This window comes from Lactuca sativa, chromosome 7 (genome assembly GCF_002870075.4).
Source record: "Lactuca sativa cultivar Salinas chromosome 7, Lsat_Salinas_v11, whole genome shotgun sequence".
In the NCBI taxonomy this organism is placed as follows: Eukaryota; Viridiplantae; Streptophyta; class Magnoliopsida; order Asterales; family Asteraceae; genus Lactuca; species Lactuca sativa.
Window position 1 is genome coordinate 78186624 of NC_056629.2, and position 16052 is coordinate 78202675.

The 16052-nt window shown below is 33.7% G+C and overlaps 2 protein-coding genes across 3 annotated transcripts; both read right to left on the reverse strand.

The window, feature by feature from the left end:
* Window positions 1–7654: 7654 nt before the first annotated feature.
* On the reverse strand, window positions 7655–8490 carry LOC111879526 (uncharacterized protein At4g14100). The gene is made up of 2 exons (XM_023875991.3): window positions 7958–8490; window positions 7655–7862 (listed from the first exon to the last, which is right to left on the reverse strand). Exons 1-2 carry the CDS (start codon window positions 8436–8438, stop codon window positions 7747–7749), a joined length of 597 nt encoding a protein of 198 aa, XP_023731759.1. The 5' UTR covers window positions 8439–8490; the 3' UTR covers window positions 7655–7746.
* A 1786-nt stretch (window positions 8491–10276) lies between these two features.
* Window positions 10277–13925, reverse strand: LOC111879517 (uncharacterized). Of its 2 annotated transcripts, none has more exons than XR_002846121.3 (10): window positions 13317–13925; window positions 12794–12861; window positions 12527–12597; window positions 12071–12283; window positions 11821–11984; window positions 11166–11221; window positions 10989–11041; window positions 10755–10894; window positions 10586–10683; window positions 10277–10505 (listed from the first exon to the last, which is right to left on the reverse strand). XR_002846121.3 is itself a non-coding variant. In XM_023875983.3 (10 exons), the coding sequence occupies exons 1-10, from the start codon at window positions 13622–13624 to the stop codon at window positions 10434–10436; spliced, it is 1221 nt and encodes a 406-aa protein (XP_023731751.1). In that variant the 5' UTR covers window positions 13625–13924; the 3' UTR covers window positions 10277–10433. The 2 variants fall into 2 exon arrangements, 1 of the variants encoding a protein (XP_023731751.1); XM_023875983.3 differs by having other exon boundaries at window positions 10777–10894; window positions 13317–13924.
* Window positions 13926–16052: the final 2127 nt, after the last annotated feature.

The window sequence follows — 16052 nt, forward strand, 5'->3', positions numbered from 1 at the left end:
CACACACACACACACACACACACACACACACACACACACACACACACACACACACACACACACACACACACACACACACACACACACACACACACACACACACAAAAAAAAAACCATTACCATCTTTTCCTAACCCTCTCGTGCCTTTTCTCTCATTGTCCGTCGGCCACATGTCATATGCCTACATCTTCTTCCTTCCCATGATATGCCCCAACTCTTTCGTTCTTTATTCTTTCTCATCCTCACCCTCGTCATCACCTACTCTTCATTCACCCCCCTTTTTCTATACCTTGCCTGAGAATCTAATTGTCTAGTCTCTAAACAATGTACCTTCTAATGAGTTGTTGGAGCGAATCCATGGATACTACTAAATCTGAGAAGCTCACTGCCTAACCCCTACCCATGATGCAACCATAGACGTCAAATGGTTCGATTTCTAGGTGGAGAGCTTTGATTTATTGATTCGATGTTGAAGTTCAAGGGTTGGATGTGGTGATTTAAGTTCATTAGGTTTGATTTCATGGAATTGATGGGTCTCGTCTTGATTTAGTTGTAGTTTTGTAATGGTATTTGAACATTAATGAAGGTTTCGTCATCGATTTCTGCTCTTGACACTGTATTTGCTTATCGTCGTTCATCGGATTTCAAAGGCTCTTGGATCACCAGTTAAGCTCATTGTTTCACTAAAACAATTCGACTAATCTCTTTCTCTGGCTTTTTCTTGGATGATTTATATTGTTGGTGGCATTAGGGTTCATCATCCATCCTCCCGTTCTTCATCTTAGTTTATGATTTATCAATGTTGTGCTTATTTCATTCAATTGGATATCCATAAATGGTCTTAAATATGTTAACGATTATCTATGTTGAAATGATTTTGGATTATCTCAAGTGGAATATTATTTTGATTTTTTTTTGGGTTCGTCGATGGGGCTATGAACAAATACGAGGGTTTCTATGGTTGTTGTTTAAATGATTATTGATTTTATAATATTGTCAGGTTATTTATTGCAGCTTCATATTAACTGATGATTATCGACACTTGGTTAAAAAAATTTGGGGTTGCGATGAGTAATTTTTTTCAAAACAGAAAGGATTTTGTATTTCATTTGAGATGCGGATTCGCAAAGAAAGTATCGAGTCTGATGAGTGTGTGAGAGAGAGACAGAGAGAGAGAAAGAGAAAGAGAAAGAGAGAGATTTTATTTTTAATTTTTTATCTTTAATTATTTAAATACCAAAATAAATAAAGGAAATAGAAAAAATTAATGAAAAGGGCAAAATCGACTTTTCAAGTGTATCAGGGACCAAAAACCTAAAAAAAACTATGATTTTGGACCTTCCATGCAAGTTGAAACTTTTTGGACTTTATCCAAAGTTTTTTGAATACCACAAGAACTAATCTTGCAGTTTTGTCTAAAAAAGTGTAATAAGATCCGTTAAACGTGAATATGTAATAAGGCTTGTTAAACGTGAATATAATTAATATATTAGGTATAAAAGTATTTATTTTAATATGATTAATATGCAAGTTATTTGGAATCCAAAATGGATGTCAAGTTATACATAGGCTAGTTAGAATCTCTATAATAAAAACCATCAAATGTCTAATAAAAATAATAATAATAATAATACAATAAAAAAAATAGTACTCGAAAAAAGGTGGTCGGTGAATGACAGAAAGAAAAGAGGCGGACTTAATTATCTTGCTTTCGAATATTTTTTATTTATTATTTTTGGACATTTTGTTCGAGTTATGCAGATTCCAATTAACATATGTATAACTTGACATTTGTTTTGGATTCTGATTAGCCTATATATTAATCAACATAAATATGTGTATATCTAATCTATATTAATCATATTCATGTTTAATAAACCTTTACACACACACACACACACATATATATATATATATATATATATATATATATATATATATATATATATATATATATATATATGTGTGTGTGTGTGTGTGTGTGTGTGTGTTATAGTTAATTATCTGCGCTAAAAAAATAATAACTATATCGACTTATCTATATTAAAAAAAAATGATTGTAAGTGAATTATGTTATGAATTATGACTATCGTGACCATGAAGTTTTCAACAAATATAATCAAACAAAATATCAAAAAAACAATTTAAAAATATATTCAAACAAAACGTCAAAAGAATTAGAAAAAAAAATATCCGAACAAAATGTCAAAAAAAATATAAACGAACAAAATGTAAAAAACTTTAAACAATATATTCGAACAAAATATAAAAAAGAAAATTAAATCATAAAAAAAATAATAATAAAGAATAAAGAATTGTTAGGAATGACAAATATGTCATGAGACTTAACCGGAAAATTAATAAAAATTAGGGAAAATGACTTGATAGGATAAGTTACTTTTTGAAATATACATATTTAGTCATTATTCTTTTTTTTTGTAAATTAAACCCTTATACTTTATTAATATGTACGCATTAGATCCTTTTGGCCGGATTCTATAGGTTTGCTGATGTGGAAGCACACGTGGCACTAACAACAACTGCATAACAATTAATTGGCTTAGGCACTCCTTATAAACGAATGTTAACATCCAAAATTAGGAGGAATCACCTTCAAACTCGAATACATAGTAGATAAGAGAAGTGGGGAATTCGTAGAAGAAGAAAGAAGATGTCGAGTGGCTCAAGAATCTCCACAGGTTCAAGCAATCACAGAGTAGATAAGGAAGTCCTCTATGATTGTGAACTCCCTTCAAGAATTCGTACCTCCAAGACCAAAGATACCCTGGAAAGAAATTCCTAGTGTGCCCTAACTCATTGGTAAATACCTAAATTGATTTTATTTGTCAAATCGCATCAATTTTCTTCTTCTTACCTTCTACGTTGTTGATTTTATTACTATAGAAACCAGGGAAAAAGTGTAAATTTTGGGAATGGATTGATGAAGAACTTGAGAATATGAAGCCCATTGTAGAAGATACTCTTTCAAATGTTGCAGATTATCTTATACAAGTTTTAGAGGATTTGGCATCTGTTAGAGAAGAAGTGAAACAGTTGAAGGTTATGATTTGTGTACTGATTCTGCTGGTCATTGTTAAGGTTATGTTTTGGGGTTGAAGATATGCTTATGGAGGTTTTAGGGGATTTTGATGTAATAAACTTATTGTGTAATTCTTGTTTATGTAATGGATGTTTATGTACTTTATGTTTATGTAATGGTAAATTTTATTGCCATTATGTATGGATGTTGATGTAATTAAGTCAGCCAAATGGAGGTAAAACCAAGACAAATTACAGGAAATATTCTTTTATAGACAATTGGATGTAAAGACAAATAAAAGTGGCTGACAAAAGGCATCAAGCCATTTAATAATTACAAAAGATAATCCCACCAGTAGGGGTAATACAGTAATTTAGTTCAAAATATTCGACAAGTACATCAAAAGTAAACAACTAGTAGGGGTAATATATTAATTAAGTTCAAAAGATTACCCCACAGTACATCAAAATATATATCACATGTATTACCCCACTACACCAAAACCTAATTACTCTAAGGTAGCAGGTTTGTCTTGGCTGCATCCAGTTCCATCCTTGAGTTTAACATTTTTTTGAAGACCAGTTTCTGTGATTCTTTCTAAAAACTTTCTCACCCTACCAGCATCATTCAAAGGAACCTTCTTTATAGGAATTCTCTTCACAGGAGCCTTCTTTACAGGAGTTCTCTTGACAGGAGCTGGAGTTGATTGACTTGGACCTGCTGTGCTTGAAGCTGGAGTTGATTGACTTGGACCTGTTGTGCTTGGAGCTGGAGTTGGCTTACTTGGGCACGTGGCTTTGTTGTGGCCAGTTTGGTGGCAAATGGTACATCTTAGAGGAATGTCTGCCCTTGACACAGTATGCCTTGTGTGCCCACTTAGCTCTCTTTCTGCCTGATCTCTTTTCCTTTAGACACATGGCCTGCCAGGTAACCTCCTCTTTAATGGAGGCAAAATAGTATAAAGTCCTTCAACATGTGGCCACTCAAAACTTTCACTGAGTGGGTGGATGTTATACTCATAGATACTAAGGAAATAGGCTTTAGTATAGGAGTTTGATACAAAAGCCTCCACATCAAGGTTTAATGATGAAATTGTTGATATGGCATGTACACATGGAATGCATGTGAGTTGTCAGCTTCTGCATCCACATGCCCTCTGATTCAGATCAACAACATACCTCTCATTTCCTGAGAATACTTCAAATTCTTTGTAGCCACTCACATAAGGTACCTAAAATCTGTCAATATACAAGAAGATAATCAGTTACCAGTATAAACCAATGTATAAATAATGAAATTGTTACTAACCTTTGTAATTCTTTCAAATCCTCTATCTCCCTTCTGATACTTGGGCATATGTCCAAATCCCAACTCAAACCATTTTGCTTTTGCATCCATAACCTATGCATTGCCCAACATCTTATGTCCTCCAACATTGTTATCAATGGTTTCCTTCTAGCATCAAGTACACTAGAATTGAAACTTTCAGAAACTCCATTCTCTACTGCATCACAGTCCATACCCTGTCTAGAAAAATCCTTTGACCAATACCTTGGATCCCTGTCTATGAGATAGTCATAAGCCCTACTTTCCAAGGACTTAATCTCATTCATTACTGCTTCAAACTTTGGTACAGTTGTTGCATTCACAGCCCTCCAAAATGGTTTAAAGTATTGTTCTCCTTTAATTTTTTTTTATGGAAATTGGCTAGAATGTGTCTAGCACATAATCTATGTTCCACATCAAGAAGTCTTTCCTTCACAACTTCAAATAATCCCTGATTCAAACAATTAAATGATTAGTTAATTAAATGATCAAAACAATTAAAGTTAATTGAAAAAACTAGAATGATTACCTTGTGGCATCTGAGAGTATTGTAATGTCATGACCATTCCCCCCCCCCCTCCAATGTCTTCCATCAGGTTGTCCAAAAACCATTTCCATGTCCTTTTGTTCTCAACATTGACTACTGCCCAAGCTAAGGGATAGATGTTATTATGAGCATCTATACCCACTGCTGATAGGAGATCCCCTCTACGAACACCCTTAAGAAAGCAACCATCAACCCCAGCTACCTTTCTGCATCCATTTAACCACCCATCCACAACACCTTTAAAGCTAACATAAAACCTATCAAACACCACAATATTATCAGGTTGTGGCTCCAAGAGCACCTCAACATGTGAACCTGGATTAGCCCATCTAATTTCAGATGGCATAATCCCACAATTTGGCATAATGTTCTTTCAAACTTCCCTCAACTTTAGACAATGCTAACTTTTTTGTATTCCTACACTGCCGAACACTCACATTAATGTTGTATCTCTTAGATACTAGGGATTTCATTTTCCTCAAACTCAATTTAGGACTCTCCAAAACATCATTCACAAATTGTTTCCCTATCCACTTATATATTACAATTGACCCAAGTTTGAATGCCCTAGAGCACTTGTGCTCTATTATAAGAGACTTAATCTGAAAAGTGTGTTCCTCTTTCATCTAGGAAGCATACAATCTAAAAGGGCATGTTGGATTCTTTCCTTTACAACACCTAACTAGCAACCTAGTCTTGTCATTCTTTTCATACCACAAATCTTAACCATTTGCTACATCATAGCAACTAAGAAAGTATTTAAGTTCAGTAGTAGTAGAGTATTTCATACCTAACTGAGGCTTCATCTCATTCCATTCCTGAGTATGATCATGTCTTAGGTAGATAGGTCGTATTGCATTATGATCTTCTTCAACCAGGTCATCATTCTATATTGGACAAAGTTTGTTGAGGAATTGATCATTGAAGTTTCTTTTGAGAGATATAACTTCATCGTCCTCTACATGTTCAGCTTTCAGACCATCTTCTAAAATGGAGTCAACATCATCAATAGAAACCAAATCTTCATCTTCAAGGTCTGCTTCTTCCTCTTGAATCCAATGAAACAAAGGTTCATGATGATGATCCACATACACATCCAATCTCTTCTTTTCATTGATATCTTCAAGAAATTCGTTAAAATCACAGTCATTCTGAATAGCATGTAATCCCTCCGACAACCTTACTTCATGTGGACAATAATACACATCTATGCATCTTCCGTTAGTAAGCTTTTCAAGAAAGGGTATGAAATCAGGGAAGTTCATCTTGTTCACAACCGTGTATGGTACAAAGGCTTTTACTCCATTAAAATACATCAATGGAGTAGGTGTGAACACCCCATTATAGTGTACATCAACGATTGTATCTGCGTCTTCTGCCATTGTTGATGGTGATTGTGAGTCAAGAATTTTGAGGGATTATCGGCTGAGTGAATGGAGGAATGGCTGATTAAATGAGCCTTAATTGTCGTTTCAATATGGTGTAATTTAACAATATCCATGTAAGGTGACATGTGGATGTCACCTGGTTATTTCATTTCAAGAAAATAAAATAAAATTTGTATATGACCGACATACCAGGTATAGACGGTCAAAAGGATTGCATAATTACAAAAAATCGGGTATAAAGGTTTAATTTACAAAAAAGATATAAATAATAATAATAATAATAATAATAATAATAATAATAATAATAATAATAACGACTAAATATGTACATTTCAAAAATAATTTATACTGTAATTTTCCCTAAAATTAATATCATTAGCTAAAAAAACATTTTCTTTGGACTTTGTAACATTTATAAGCATTGCAAAACTCGAGGCATATCTTTCTCTTTTTGGTCTATAAAAGCCTGAAAGCCTGGCCTGGCCCACTTGTTTACGGTTTGAAGCCCGTGCCTTGTCTGGCCCTGGGTTGGTACAGGCATATCTGCCCGAAACCTCTGGTCATTCGATTGTAGTTGAAACTTATGATAAAAAACATATATCAATAAATAATTTAATTTATTTCAATATTGTTTTGCTGATAGAAAACACTTATAATATTATAAATTTAATACTTCAACAATCCATAGAAATGCCATGGTTTGTTCATTTCATACATACTTCCTTATATAACCACACAGAAAAAACATAAGACACGTTTTATTACAACTGATTATCGGTAATAATTTTAAAATACACATCTAAAACTAATTTAATTTAGATTATGAGATTGCTAAAATCAATAATAATATCACCTATGTATTCTTTCTTCACATAATGGAGATTATGAGATTGCTAAAATCAATAATAATATCATCAATTTATTCTTTCTTCACATAATTAGAAAGAGTTTTACGAAGTCTCTAGTTTTAATTACAATATCATTTTCTTCATTTGATCAAGTTATCAATTAGAGTAAATATAAATCATCCCTAATTCCCTGTGGTTTGGATAAATTGCATATTTCCATATGATACTTTTTTTATTGTTTTCATCACTGCGAGACATAAAATTTTGGTCTCTCTTGTCCAACGATTTTACTTTAATAAAACGGTGTTTTACTGCACATCAACCCACCATGACGTTCACAATCACCCACCTCTCTCTTCCATTTGAAACAAATGTAATGTTAATTTTGCAAAAAGGAAACATGTAATGCATATACGATTGTCAATAATTTAATTAGCATCATTATATTTATTTGTCTATAACTATGAGTAAATATGTAGCTTGAAATTTGTGAACACTAATAGCATAAATAAGATAAAATAATACTAAATAACCAAAACTCAACAAAAATATTTTTAAGACAACCAGAAAAGAATATATAACTCGTGCTCATGCCTCCTAAGCAAAGAAAGTTTTCCTGTTTACAGACTTCGTAAAACAATATTCGGGCGCTTGTACAATTGAATCAGGTAAAATTGCTCCGACCTCCCAAGTCATCACGTGCGATGATATCCCTACATTTTAAATCTTTCATACATTAATTCATTTCCACAACAATTCTAGTAAAAAAAATTAATAACCATTAAAACCCTTTAAATCTAATTATTACCACCAACAAAGTCCCAACGAACCGGTATCTTAGTGACCACATCTTCATAATACCAAATAAAGTCGACCTTCTCCCACAAGTCACACAAGAATCCATCTGTCACTACCCTCCCCAAATATCGCGCCCCATCAAGAAAGTCAGGACGGGGTATCCCAACACCAAAATCCACCACCGAACATTGCGCGTCCTCACCAAATGTGTAGTAAAAAGACGTGCCATTGCTCCACTCAATGTCATATAGCACTACATCAAGTTGTTTATGGAAAATGTTAACGTTGCGACCTCTGGGCCAGTCATACCAAAGGTCGCACAGCTGGAGGTGGGTTGAGGTTAGGTTCATATACAGAAGTGCGTGGAATTGTTCGGGCCATGGGGTGGGTGTGGGTGCGGGTGTGGTTAGCTTTCGGCTAAGTGATACATGATTTGGAAGTTGGAGAAGGAAAAGGATGAGTAGTGAAGTGGCGTGGAAGGATTGCTTCATGTTTCTTTGTTTGTGGGTATGTTTTGTTTGGTACTAGTGGTGGTGGGTATATGAGATAAAGTTTTTATGGGTTAATTGAGCACCACACAATTCTTTTAAGTTTTATCACTTCTTATCGAGCTTCCATGCTCTTCTTCGTTATAGATAAAAGTAATAGCATCAATTCATTGTATTTGTTTTATTTAAATGGAATATGTAGTATAAATCAATAGATTATATTTTAACAAATTGTTCTATTTGAATTAGAAATCAACAATATAAACTTAGAAATATATTCTAAAATTCTTTAAAAATATTCAAATTTTAACGACTTATGGCATAAAATTAGGGTGGTCAGAATAGTATCATGGTCGATACAAATCGAGAGCTATGATGTATATATTAATATGGTTAGTGTATTCATGAGCCATAATTTACTATTTTCTTATTTCTTTTAGGGTGGACGGAGTTAAAGCATTTTTGGAACGGGCTAAGTAGTATCACCGACAACACTATCCTAAGGCTAGGCGGTATAGCCAAAAAAGGTGTTTCATCTGGTAAATTAGGTTGTGTTTTGGGTGCCACAACTTGCTGATAAACTAGCTTATTTTTCAAGCTTTTTTATGTTGTCGTGTTTGGCAAACCAAAAAGTAGCTTATAAGCTACTTTTTGAAAAACTACTTAGACTAGCTTTTTAAAAACTTTTTTAAAATTTTTCAAATATACACCTTAATTAATTATAGAAACAAATACTCTTAAATGTCCTTTTATGTAATTTTATATATTTCAGCTAGTTTTACCAAACGTCATTTTTTATCAGTTAATTTTTTAACTATCAACTAGCTTTTTAGCTAGTACCCAAACATAACCTTAATCATTCCACCATTTCTAATTCAAGCTTTGGTTAGCCGTAAGTCAGCCATAATAACTTGTATTAAAACAGTTTTGCATTTTTTTAATTAGTATGAAAATTCATTTTATATGTTTCTAATATTTTGCTAATTACTTTTGTATTATTTTAATTACTATGTATTTATTTTAAAATTAAAAATTGTGTGGATTTGAATATGGATTTTCATGGGTTATGTTTAAAATAGGTTGGAATACGTGAAGAGATTATTGCATGATAACTCCATCAAATTATATACACTTAGAGGCCAACTATTTTGAAACAAAAAGATGTGCGAGAACTTAACAATCAATTTCCAAAAAAAAAAAAATCTCAAAACACCTCCATAGGCACATAGACTCCTCGTTTACACCAATCGCAAGTCGAAAATCACCAAAAAATCCGTAAAAAAAAGATCTTTTTTTGTTCAAAATATGCTTGTACACATATTTTGCATTTGTTTTCAAAATATTTCAAAACAAACACCACCACAAGACCCTAAAGTCCGCGTCTAATAGAATTACAATTTGAAAACGTTATAAAAACACACAAAAAAACCCGAAAACTATAAATGTGCCCATATTCACATTTCAAACAAAAAAAAAAGTTCATTTTTCAAGTTACGAAGGCTTACAAGTAACAACTAGAGTCTAATGTTGGTGTTTGTTTCAAAAAATATTGGCCAGATTAGGAGTTTTCGGGTTCTCACATGTTTCTCAAAAAGAACTTTTCTCTATACATTTAATCCTTGCATTTTGAAAAAACTAATCATCTACAAATTTTTTCTAAGAGTTGCATGACATTGTTTCAATATATATTGCTATTTTTTGCCTTTGGCCCTTTTTATATCGATTTTGTATTTCACTTTTTTTTGATTTTAGTATTAAACTTTATTTCAAACATGAGATCTTTGTAATTCATGATTTACAATTCAACAACACTTGCAAATAAAAGTCATGGTCTTAGGAGGTGTGTTTAATACTTTTTAATTAGACCATTCACTTTCTACCAAACAGCCCCTTAGTCTAGTTATATAAGTAATTACAAAATCTATCGTTAAACAACTCTACACAAAAAGACATAAATGCCCTTTTTAAAATAGTACTAAAAAGGATATAAACCGTATGCTAAAGAACAAAATTATCAATCATATGAAGAACCACATCTGCGCCATCTGAATTTAACCAGTAGCTTTTCACCTGATTTAACCACCACCATGTCACATTCAAAGGGCGTTTATGTCTTTTTACAAAAATATAGCTTTAGAGTTAGAACTTGCCTGAATAGTACTATGTGCAATATATCGTTGTGTGCTTTTATGGAAGCTAACATCAACACGTTCCCAAGGTACTTGAGTAAGACCTCGAAGCATCTCCTCTGAATAAACAAGATAAATGAATGAGTTGCAAAAAAATGTGTTTAGGTCAAAAGGGTAAAATGGACATTACAATTTAAAAGGGTAAAATAGACCTTCTAAAGTTTGAGGTACACCTACAGAAGATGTCCCCTCATTCTTGATGATGTCATCAGATTCAGGCTGAACATAAACAATGTGTGGATACTTCTTATCCTTTACAAGAAGGTTCGGCTACAAAAGATGAGAGGGGCGTTTACATCATTAGCACAGACGATAAATCAAAGTAAAAAAAAAATTAAAAAATTAAAAAATTAAATTAAATTACCTTTGGAAGTTCATGTTGACGACGAATTGATGATGTGTTCCACCCAACCACGTCTTATTAATCAAAAAAAAGGAAAACATATAAAAGAAAACAATTAAAAGGTGAAGTCTTTCTTTTAGGAAATATTAATTTATATTAATTTTTTTTCTTTAAAAAGAAATTTAAAAAAAAGGATACGATCATAGTTGGCATTAGCATAAGCCACACGTCTCTTGAAAGATCTTAAAGCCGACCTACCACATTACATGAACAAAAAAAAATATTAAAAAAAGAAGATTCAAAAGAAAATGGAGACCACCAAGATTCTTGAGAAGGGCATTTACGTCTTTTGCACATAGGAGAGATCGAGAGAGGGTCCCAGTTCCACCTTCTTGGTTAGGATATAAATTGCAATTTCTATTTTCTACCCTATCCAATGTGGGACACGGAACCCGCTCTTGATCTCGATCTTTTGTCTGTGCAAAAGACATAAATGCCCTCCTTAAGATGTGACAAGAAGAAAATTTGATAAGGGCATTCAAGTCTTTTTCACAGACAAAAGATCAGAAGTGACTGTCCCACCTTCTTGGGTAAGACAAACGATGCAATAGTTGTCCTACCCAAGAAAGTGGGACAAGAGACTCGCATTCAATCTCTTGTATGTGCAAAAAGACAAAAATGCCCTCCTTAGGATATGACAAGAAGAAAATAGGGCATTCAAGTCTTTTGCACAGACAAAAGATCTTGGGTAGGACACAGGCCGCAATATATGTCCTACCCAAGAAAGTGGGACAAGAGACTCACACTCAGTCTCTTGTATGTGCAAAAAGACGAAAATGCCCTCAGTACTAACATGAACTTAATGTCTTCAGAGTCATAAACCATTCGAAGGAGAAGTGGCTGTCCCTCAACATCATTGTCTGTAAGAAAAAGATGCTTCCCTGATCTCCCAACTAACCAATGAGCTGTTTGTGGGGCCCGTCTTTCAAGAAATGGAAGACCACAAAGAATCGGAAGCTGTTCACACGCAGACAACATGATGAAATAGAAATCTTTATTTAAAAAAAAATTAATAAAAAAATATAGCAGAAATGGCTGATTACCTGTCTGTGTCCTCTAGAACCAAGATGTGGAGTTGCAACTGTAATGAAGTTGATTGGTTGCAAAGTAGCAATTTTAGCTTCAAAATTTTGTTTTTGTTGTGAATTTTTTTCATAAAGAATTCCAATTGCATATCTGGCAACTAAACCACCTAATGAATGTGATACAAATGAGATCTTGGACACCTCAGGCCACCTTTTGGCAACTTCTATTACCTGTTGGTATAAAAAGAAACTAACTAGATTATTTATATAGAATTAATTTCAAACAAAAGATTTGTTTGTTATGTCATATGTGTAAGACATGATATGACAGATTGTAGTATTGTACTGTGTTTGAAATGCATTGGACTGGGATTGAAACTGATGTAAATGCGATAAAGATAGCAACTTTTTGATACACTTTGCTTTGATAAGATGAAAAGTGAAAAGGTTAAAAAGAAAGAGAGAGAAAAATACCTCTTCAGCTAATCTTTCACCCATTCGGTCAACACCATCAAAAGTCAAGGTGGAACAATTGCATTCACTGCCTGCTTGGGAAGTATTTATGAATGATTACAAAATATTATAAAGATTATAACTTTTTATTATATAGAATCTAAAGTGAAACTGTTGTAAAAGTTGGAAAGAGTGAAAAAAAAATTGGGAATAAAGGACAGTTTCTGAATGAAAAGCAATCAAACAAGAATTGTGAAAGAGGGATATCGATGAAAGAGATACACTCACAGTGAACAATTACTTTATCAGGAAGCCTATCGAGAAATTGCTGAGCAGCATATCTCCAATCTGCAGCACTGAACACACCGTACAACTAAGTAAATATCCTCCACATTTCAACATTAAGTTCTTTATGAATAAATGATGCTTAAAAATTTCTGAAAAAATGGTAGCATGCGGTTTTTCTTATGGTAAAAACTAGCATATCCTCCTATTTGTTCCCCTCTTGTTTAATCGCATTTGCATCCCCACTAGATTATGTTTCAAAAGGAATCTAACATTAAGAAATGAAGCAAACAGAGATGGAGAAAATGAATAATATGAGGGTTTAGTTATGCTGACAAGTAGAAGAAATGAACCCGCTTTGATGTTCAAATGAAGTTTGATTAGGGGTTTGGGATTTGAGAATGGTGGTTCATCTTTAAATCACGAAATTCAGAAACTGAACAATTATGGTTCTAGTTACCAAGCCTGATAATGGCTTTTTCAGATGATAGAAGCAAAAAATAAAAAGAAATAACGATGAAATTACCTGCCAATGATCCCATTAACCATGATTACAAGGTGATCAGGTGGAACCATGGCTCCGGCAGACACCGCTTCAAAAATATCTTCACCGCTAACGACATTATTATCGGACTCAATCACTTCCACTTTATGGTTCTTCTTCCTCGACTGAACAAAACAACACCTTCCCCCCAATTTCCGAACAAATTCCATTTCCTCACCTCCGGAATCACCCCGAAGAGACAAAAACCTCGGCGAACCGGATCGAAACCCTAGGGTAAATAAATCGAAATTTAGGGGCGAGAAACGGGGTTTTGAAGCGACACCAAACATGCGTATGGAATCGATCACTTAAAATCATGGGAAAAAGTTGATTGGGTGAGTAAAGCGAATAAGATTTGGAAAAGTAAGTTAGGGTTAAATGAAGGGGGCAAAGTAGTTTCATGAGCGTAAGATAACGACGGCTGCGGTGGTTTGATGAGAGAGGTGGGGCTTCTGCTGTAACAAACGGTCGAACGGGAAGAAACTGTCGTCGTCCGTACCCGCCGACGACATCAATTCCGTTTCAGTTTCAACCATGTGCGTAAGGGAGTTTTAGCACATGGCTAATCTAATAACCCGATTAAGCTCTCCACAATAGGCCATTTTTTTATATAGATTAGACAAAATTGCAAAAAATAGTCCTGTGATTGGCAAAATTATATGTAGTTTTGGTCCAAAACGAAATGTTGGTGCACCACTGGTCCAATTTTAAATACCTTGTGTGGTTTTAGTCCCTATAGTTTATTTTCTTGTGTTTTTGGTCCATATCCCACCTAAAATGACTAATATGCCCCTTAAATAATTATATTTTAATTTCTATTATTTATTTTCTTATTCTTATAATAAAATGAAAACAAAAACAAAATAAACTCACCACTCACACACACACATATACACACACACACACACACACACACACACACACACACTCTCTCTCTCTCTCTCTCTCTCTCTCTCTCTCTCTCTCTCTCTCTCTCTCTCTCAACAAAAGGAAACGTGTTCTTCTTCCTCAAATAAAGTTGTCAAATGAAACACCCAAACACCCTAAAAATTTTGAGGCTGTTCTTCATTCATCTTTGATCCCCTGTAAAGAACACACACCATTAGAGTGGTTGATTACCTGTGAAATCAAGAAAATGGCACCTTTTTCCCCACTTCCATTGTTGTTAATTAAAACAAAGCTGGAAAAAATTTCTTACCTTTTTTCCTTGATTTTCGGTATATTTCTTCGTCCTCTGTCATGAACATCGGCCGTAGTGGTGCTTCGGTGAGCCATCAAGACAGCAGCCTCACCTCTCGCATATCTCTTCTTCTCCCGTCAAAGCAAACGCCACCGAACCACGTGTGACGTCATGCTTCTCGTCTGAACTCTTTTATGGCCTCCTTCCCTTCGAAACCCCTAGCCACACCGAGAGGCGGCGATTTCTCTTCCCGATGAACGATAAGAGGCAACGACCTCTTGTGAATGCGGTCACTGGACCATCGATCAACATTGGGGATGTTCCCATTCGTATCGAACTCCTCTTCCTCCCAATCGATTCTGCCTCCGTTCTTCTCTTCGTGTTCCATTCATCCGCACTCATTCATTTGCATCCGGTGATTTCTTGGTGGAGATGGAGGTGCTTGCAGGTGGTGATGGCGAACAGTGGTGGGGCTCGTTCATTTGTGTGTGTGTGTGTGTGTTTAAGAAGACGAAGTTAAAGAACCCAGATGAAGATAGGGACTCCTGGTGATTTTTTATTATTATTTTGAATAAAAATGGATAATAAAAAATGGAAAAACAAATTATAAGGGCATAATAGTCTTTTTAAGTAGATAGGGACCAAAAACAATAGAAATATCCAATTTTGGACCAGTGGTGCACCAACATTTTATTTTGGACCAAAACTACAAAATTTTGCCAACCACAAGGACCATTTTTGCAATATTGTCTATAGATTATAAAGGTTAAATTAGAAGAATAATAATCCTTGTGATTTGGGTTAGTTTGTTTGGACCTTTTTTTTTTTGAGAAAATTACAAAATTAGACAAATACTAATTATTTTACAAATTTAATAAAAAAAAAATGAAAATTACAAAATTAACCATGAATATAGCAGATGGAAAAGACACATCTGCGATTTTATGTCCCCATTTGCGATTTTATTGAGAAAAAACTATAAAAATGTTTTTTTCTTCATTTTTCACTCTTCAAGATATATAAACTCTCTCTCAGCGATTCCCTGTGATGATTTCTTGAAGAAAATGGACGATTTTTTCAACAATTCCGAAAATATGGTTAGATTTTAACACTTTTTATGTTTTAAATAACATTTATTTAGTGTATGTCTTAATTATTTTATTATTTATTGTATTAGTTAGTTTAAAAAATGAAATTATATTTATTATGATTGTGTATTTTTGTTGTACTTGATAGTTTTAATATTATTTATTAGTAAACTTGAAGTTTAAATGGTATTTTGTTAGTGGTTGTATGAATGTACAAATATAGATTGCATAAGTGCATATAATGTGCATCGGCTAGCTGTACATTTAGTAAAATGGCTAGAATATGTTATTTTTTTAAGTTCTTAGTTAAATAAATTGTTACCATAATGTTTACAAAATGTTTGGTTAGTGTTTAAGTTGATAAATTGATATAGTTGTTGTATGTATAACTTGAAAAACTGTATATACTTATCGTATAAGTGGTTTTATAACTTGAAAAATTGTATCGTA